We start from the raw sequence: 7,874 nt of genomic DNA, 5'->3' as shown, positions 1-7,874 counted from the left end.
GAGAGACACAGGGCAGTCTTAACTTATTTTCCAGACAATGGGCCCACTCACACATACAGGGAGATGAAGGAAGAATGTTCATGCGCCGAGCGCGCCGGCTTTGGTCCTCCAGGAACAGCTCACCCGGCGTGGCCCTCTGGCGGTCACGGCAACGTATCCCGGTGATGACAGGCAGGCGGGAGAATCCTCTCGGCGCGTATCTCAGCAAAGGCAGGCAGAAGGTAATATACGCGCGTCTGTGGCCCGGCACGGCTGTCTCTTACAGCGCGATTAATACAACTGCCGTCAAACTGAGCACTCCGAACTCATAACTCGTAACTCAGCGCTTTCACTCGTAACTCAACGGAGGATCTGACTGCAGCTCAACACATCGCTTTCCCTCTCATAACTGAACACAGCGCTTTCCCTCTCGTAACTCAATGGAGCACGTCTCCTCCCATCTCATAACTTGGCGCATCCCCTCTCATAACTCGAGCTCATAACTCGTCTGGCTTGCCCTGCGTGCATCTCATAACTCAGCGCCTCATAACTTAGGTGGGGGCTCCGGGCACAGGGTTATATTGCCCCGCCCAGACCCGTATCAAATGTTCCAAGACCCGCCTTTTGCCGCAGTGGTAAGTCACTCCCCTCGAGCCCTGATTGGCGGCTCGTGCTTACCGGTCACTCTCACTCCTCCTGCCCCGCCTTCCTTTGCCTTGATCGACTTGTTCAGGCCTGCCCCGTGGCATTTCGCGCCAAAACCAAAAGCATGGAGGCATCGTAAAGGACCTAATTCTCATTATTCTACTCAATGCAAAACTAACACAGGAAAGGTCTACGCTTACATTTACTAAGAAATAACTGAGCTTAAACAAGGCTACATGTTGTAGTGTAACTAAACTATGAGGGGAAATTAACCTTTATTATAAAACACAAAACCGCAACAATACACACACACACACACACACACACACACACACACACACACACACACACACACACACACACACACACACACACACACACACACACACACACACACACACACACACACACACACACACACACACACACACACACACACACACACACTTCCTGCCGTTTCAGAGGAAGGAGTGAGTATGAAATTACATGCACACACAGGGCATAACTTTAATGTTCGACATTGTGTAGCCAAACCTTGAGGCCAAAAGGCAAAAAGAAAATAGAAGAAATCTCACAAATCGGTGTTGGTGCATTACTTGACTGAGCTCACACACACACCTCATTGCCCGATTTAACCACAGTGCCAATTAGTTGGTGCTTTGTTACGTAATGTGCATCAGAGAATCCTTGACAACACACCGTGGAGAAACAAGTACAAAAAGTTTTAATTAAAACAAAAGCCACGTTGATGTTACACAATGCCTAGATGCAGCTGTGCCTATAACGTCGATGTTATAGGCACAGGACATTCCTATTGATTCGATTACTTGATGTTATTTTTGTGCAAAGTGAAAATATATCTCGGCAATTTCCCGTGTGTGGCGACGAATTTTTAATATATCTCGGCATTTTCCCATCTGTTATTTCAGGCGGTGTATGACTGACCATGCCGCGATTTAAAAAAAATATATCTCGGCAATTTCCTGTATGTGGCGACACGTGAACGAAGCTATGCTCCTCTATCCACATTATTGTGACGACGTATAAATTAAATATTTCATCATGACGATTGTCATCAAATGGACGAATTTTTAATATATCTCGGCATTTTCCCGTCTGTTATTTGGGGCGGTGTATGACTGACCATGCCGCAATTTAAAAAAAAATTATCTCAATGGACTTGAAGTTACAGGCCTTTGAGAATTCATTTCGTTCTATAAAGGGCAACTTTCATCGGATTTTCTTCCCGTTTTTTTTCAACCGAGTCTAAAACTATGTTAGCAACTGTGAAAAATGAAATGATATATCGAATTTGATTTGAAATAAAACTGTGTGAGAGAGGAAGACACCACGGGCCTACAAAACAGGCCTCAAAGCTATGCGAGTTAATAAAATGGTGGATATTTGTTTATATGAAGCCTCTCCCACAATGGGTGGAGCTATGGTTCCCAGAATGGGTGGAGCTTTGAGGTTTTGTCTTCTCTGCAAGAAGAAGAAGAAGAAGAAGAAGAAGAACAAGAAGAACAACAACAACAGCAGAGTGCACTCTATGACCAGCGTCTGCGACGCGGCTAAAAAAACAATTTCGTGTTGCAACATAAATGATTACACTGAGCAAAAGTTCAGCACAAGTTACAATGAAAGACGTTCAGCATTGTACCCCCAAAAGGTACTTACATCAGCATCCTTCAGCGTCTCAAGGAGCAGCAGCAACGCAGTCTTGAAATGTTCTTCCCAAGCCGCAGCCTGTTCCTCACGTGCAGCCTTTAATAACTCCCGGAGGGCGCTTCGCCGCTCCTCAGAACGTGCGCTGCCCTCCGAAAGCACACGCAGGAGCTCAGTGATGGGTGGTGGGGCAGCGGGCTGCCCAGTTGCTGCCAATGACAACCCACTTGGGCTATTGCTTCAAAACTTTGCTTACCAAATTACCCTGTCACCACTTGTCTACAGCATAACAAATAATCTCCTACAAAAATCCCATCTTCGCGAACCAGGAAGGAAACATTATACAAACATGCTGCGACCAATATTCCACTTACAGTCAGGTGTGAATAACGGGCCCTCAGTCGATGTAGGAGGCTTGGTCTGTTCTCCAGTGGACTATGGAATCAAAATAAAGAGCAATTACTGCACTGTTGTTACAAGAAGGAAGCCGGACGTTAACACACACACACACACACACACACACACACACACACACACACACACACACACACACACACACACACACACACACACACACACACACACACACACACACACACACACACACACAAATATTGGCACCCTTGCACTTTTTTCAAATAATGCACCATTTCTTCCAGAAAATCGTTGAAATAAAAAAACATTTTGGTATCCACATATGTATTTCTTTGGTTTGCAGTGGAACAAGAAAAAAAATAAAAAAATAAACTGAAACAAATCACTAAATCTTAGCTTGCTTATTCCACACAGAAATCCTAAAATGACCCAGACAATATTATTGACACCTTTTCGAAGTTGTTAGAAATAAGTAGATTTCAAGCAGGTGATTCGACTTTACTTTGGAATTGAACTCTCCTGTGGTGAATTGCAGGTACCTGCAATATAAAAATCACTTATTCAACCAGTTTGAATAGAGAACAGGAGTCATTCTGCTGCTTTGTGTCACTGTGTGTACTGTAATGAGCATGGAGAAAATAAAGAAAACCAGAGAATGTCTGAGGAGGTCAGACACAAGATTATAGCCAAGCATAGACAATCTCAAGGCCAAAAGTCCATCTCCAGAGACCTCGATGTTCCTGTGTCCACCGTACGCAATGTTATCAGGAAGTTTAAGGCCAATGGCATTGTAGCCAACCTCCCAGGATGTGGCCATAAGAGAAAACGTGATCGAAGATTGCAGCGAAGGATTGTTTGATTGGTGGAGAAAGCACCTCGATCAACTGCCGAACAGATTTAAGCTGACCCTCAAACACAAGGTACGACAGTTTCAACTCGCACCATCCGTCACCACCTCAATGAAAGGGGGTTCTATGGTAGGAGACCCAGGAGGACCCCAATGCTCAGAGAAAGACATAAGAAAGCCCGACTGGAGTTTGCCAACACACACCTGAACAATACAAAATCCTTCTGGGAGAATATCCTGTGGACAGATTAGAGCTTTCTGGTAAAGCACATCATCTCTATGTTTACAGAAAACAAAATGAAGCCTTCAAAGAAAAGAACACCTTCCCTACAGTCAAACATGGAGGAGGTTCAGTGATGCTTTGACGTTGCTGTGCTGCCTCTGGCACTGGATGTCTTGAATGTGTGCATGGCATCATTAAATCAGGAGATTACCAAGGCATTTTGGAGCACAATGTTCAACCCAGTGTCAGAAAGCTGGGTCTCCATCGAAGGTCATGGGTCTTGCAGCAGGACAATGACCCCAAACACACTTCAAAAAGCACCCAGGAATGGTTCAAGCCAAAACGCTGGACTATTCTGAAGTGGCCAGGAATGAGTTCAGATCTAAATCCCATTGAACACCTGTGGGGAGATCTGAAAACAGCAGTTGGGAGAAAGCACCCTTCAAATCTGGGAGAACTGGAGCAGTTTGCACAAGAAGAGTGGGCCAAACTACCAGTAGAGAGGTGTAGGAAGCTCGTTAATGGCTAGAGGAAGTGCTACAGTTATTTTGTCCAGAGGCTACCAAATATTAAGTCTAGGGTGTCAATAATTTTGTCAATGCCATTTCTTTTTATTTTCTGATTTAATGACATGATTGAAAACCTCAGGAATATTATTGTCAACTTAACTGTTGAACTTTTCAACTTATTCTTCAAAACCTCAGCTGAAAATGTCTGCTACAAAATTCTTACCAGAGAAAATCGTTTTTATGTTTCCTCCACTGTCACCCATGTGAAAAACAAAAACAAAAACACAAAGTGGACATGAAGCCCTACCTACCTGCAGTAGGCCAGGGATGATGGAAGGTAACAGAGTGTGAAGGATCGGTGGTGAGAGGCGCTCCACAACGCGCATGTACTTGTAAATCACAATGATCGGTGGTGAGAGGCGCTCCACAACGCGCATGTACTTGTAAATCACAATTTATGCAGTTATTTTGTCCAAAGGCTGTGCTACCAAATATCAAGTCAAGGGTGTCAATAATTTTGTCAATGCCATTTCTTTTTATTTTCTGATTTAAAAGGATATATTAAGTTATGAATCAAAACAAAGGTTCTGTAATATTAACATTGAAATAAAGAACTGTGGAGACAAAATTGTCAATTTCAACTTATTTTTAGAGAAAATTGTGAGTTATTTGAAAAAAGTGCAAGGGTGGCAATATTTTTGGCCACGACTGTATAATATATATATATATATATATATATATATATATATATATATATATATATATATATATATATATATATATATATATATACAGTACTACGTATATACATATACATATATATATATATAAACACATACATACATACATACATACATACATAGACATGTACATATAAATGCACCTATAAAAACACATACATAGATACTGTATATTACGTACTTGTATGTACTTGTGAAAGCTATTTTATATTTGAAGTTATAACTTTAACCTATAAGCAATTGACTGGTTTTCCAACTGCCTGGATCATCAGCTGGGCACCGTTTTTCATTGAGGTTTCGATCCTTTCAGCCCAGAACCTCTCCAAACGGCGGATCCACAACCCCGACTGCAGGTCCACATTTGCAGGGTTAGAATATCGGCCCAGTTATAACCCGTCATCCTGGTGTTTCACAGGCAGGGTGTTTAAACAATGTGTGTGCCGTCCCTCAGATGGACGTTAAACTGGGCGTCCTGTCTGCCAGCATTAGTTGGTGGATGTTAAAGACCGTGTCCTCACGGTGTCCTTCGGGAAGAGTAGGAGATATATCACCAGCACCGTGGCTAAAATCCAAAATCTTACCCAAACTACTGCAGGGAGAGGGATGGCAAACCACCCAGTATAACCGCATTTACACTTTGTCACAGAGTATGGCACATCAGAATCAGAATTCCATATTGAGGGCATATACCTGTCTGCTTGTACCCGAGTCAGTTAGATCCTCCTGGCTGCGAAAGCTGAAGCTCTGGATTGCTTGTGAGACTCCACGCAAAGAGCGGTAGAAATCCTCACTTGGTTCTCCGTCTCCCTCCCTGTAGCACATCACGTACCAGTGGAGCTGTTTACCCACCACTTTCACAGGTAATAGGAAAAGGGAAGGTTTTGGGCTGCCCAATGCTTTCTTCAGGTTTCAGTTTTAATGATGCATCTTCAGAGCCATGAATCTCTAAGTATGTTATGTAGACATTGTTCAACAGATACAAAGCAATATTTTGCCAATTGGTATAAAACATTATTTAATTAACTGTGCTAAACTTCATATACTGCCTGGCCATCTAGAAAATATATAATGGCAAAAGAAAAGAAAAGAGTTATAAATTCAAGACGGAGCAATGAGGCCGAGAATGCCAATTTGGTTAAATTTCAGGGTTCTGGAAACAAACATTTTTCATGATTTTATTTTCTTTGGAATAGTTTACCTAAAACAACTGCAAACAGAAAATCCAGCTCATTTGTTGAAGAAGCCAACATCTTGTCTCGGAAGCAAAGAAGATTGTTTGGCAAACGTCACTTGCAATTAAAAAAAACAAAAGAATGGATTACATCGACAAAGGGTAGGTACATGCAGGGTATATACTTGCATATTTAGGTCGATTGGACTTGCAGTCGGTCACCAACAACGAAATGAGAAAGTTTATCCTTGAGGAACAACCTTTGCCCCAACATCAATTCCTCCCTTTTTTGCACCAGACATTTATAGAATTACAAATGGTTACATCTTGTCCCTTGTCCCTCCACACGACATTTACAAAGTTCGCCCAAATCTCCCTGACTCATTGCTCTCGTTTTGATGTACGCAAACATCTTCTCTCTGGTTTTCTATGATGCTAACTCATTTTTTCTAAATAATTTTAAAATGCCTCTGCCTGGTTTGTTTTTCAGGCTTATTGCTTTATTTGTTCCTTGCCCCCTTCTTTCATCTCTCGATTGGATCACAGTACACTCTTAGATATACAGTACTTTAGTCAAGTCAGTATCTGGTCAGGTCAGTCTTTTGAGACTGGTAACACGTAACCCAGTGCTACCTGCCGCATGGTCGGGTTGGCGGTGACCAAACGGACACCCCTCACTGGCTTTGCTAGTGGGGAGGATGACTGACACCCTGCCAGGACAAAAAACAACAACATCTGACAAAAGGCGGATGAGCTCCCTTAGGGAGCCAACGGCCATCCAGTAAGGAGATGGTGTCTCCGAAAAAACACCCATCTGGTTTAGACCAATTCAAGTCACCCCAAACACTTTAACTAGAGAGGTTCCAGGGAACCTGAACTCAACTGGTCTATATCAATATGGTTAGAATATGCATAATAGAACCACAAACTATATAGTTTATATGTGCTAAAAATATATGACAAAAATTGATTTTTCAATATGGCCGCCCTGCCGCGCCCATTTTTGGGCGTGCAACGCCCAAATGCAATCCCAAAGTAGTTTATGTCTTAAAGATGCTGCATAACAAGTTTCATCAAATTTTATCAATATTTGTGACTTTTAGAGCGTAGACGTCGAATTGTTTACAGACGACAGACAGACAGACACAGACAGACAGACAGATGGGCTATATGGCAGAGTGGCCAGACGGAAGCCAAACAGTTCAATCTTGGTTTCATCAGCCCACAGAATCTTCTTTCTCACAGTCTGAGAGTCCTTTAGGTGCTTTTTTGCAAACTCCAAGCGGGCTTTCATGTGTCTTTCACCGAGGAGAGGCTTCCGTCTGGCCACTCTGCCATAAAGCCCAGATCAGTGGAGTGTTGCAGTGATGGTTGTCCTTCTGGAAATTTCTCCCATATCCACACAGGATCTCTGGAGCTCAGCCAGTGACCATCGGGTTCTTGGTCACCTCTTTTACCAAGGTCCTTCTCCCCCGATTGCTCAGTTTGGCCGGGCGACCAGCTCTCGGAAGAGTCCTGGTTGTTCCAAACTTCTTCCATTTAAGAATTATGGAGGCCACTGTGCTCTTGGGAACCTTCAATGCAGCAGACATTTTTTTGTAGGCTTCCCCAGATCTGTGCCTCGACACAATCCTGTCTGTGAGCTCTGCAGGCAGTTCCTTCAACCTCATGGCTTGTTTTTTGCTCTGATATGCATTGTCAGCTGTGAGACCTCATATAG

General features: G+C 43.0%; 1 protein-coding gene across 20 annotated transcripts in view; it reads right to left on the bottom strand.

The window, feature by feature from the left end:
- The window catches only part of LOC137433857 (CLIP-associating protein 2), a 186,780-nt gene that overhangs the window by 22,603 nt on the left and 156,303 nt on the right, over nt 1–7,874 (bottom strand). For 18 of the 20 annotated variants that reach the window (XR_013624324.1, XR_010985747.2, XM_068126315.2 and 15 more), the window contains 3 exons: nt 5,674–5,794; nt 2,664–2,724; nt 2,302–2,498 (listed from right to left, as the gene is read on the bottom strand). Coding sequence is in view for 16 of the 20 variants with exons in the window: in XM_068126315.2 (XP_067982416.2) it covers nt 2,302–2,498; nt 2,664–2,724; nt 5,674–5,794 (379 nt within the window). In the remaining 4 variants the exon portion in view is untranslated. The remainder of the gene's footprint in view (nt 1–2,301; nt 2,499–2,663; nt 2,725–5,673; nt 5,795–7,874) is intronic. The other 2 variants (XR_010985755.2, XR_010985754.2) reach the window with 1 other exon arrangement.

This window comes from Myxine glutinosa, chromosome 1, assembly GCF_964187855.1.
Source record: "Myxine glutinosa chromosome 1, kmMyxGlut1.1, whole genome shotgun sequence".
NCBI classification, from domain to species: Eukaryota; Metazoa; Chordata; class Myxini; order Myxiniformes; family Myxinidae; genus Myxine; species Myxine glutinosa.
Note: the sequence above shows the minus strand (reverse complement) of the source record. Positions and strands in the feature narration are given on the sequence as shown.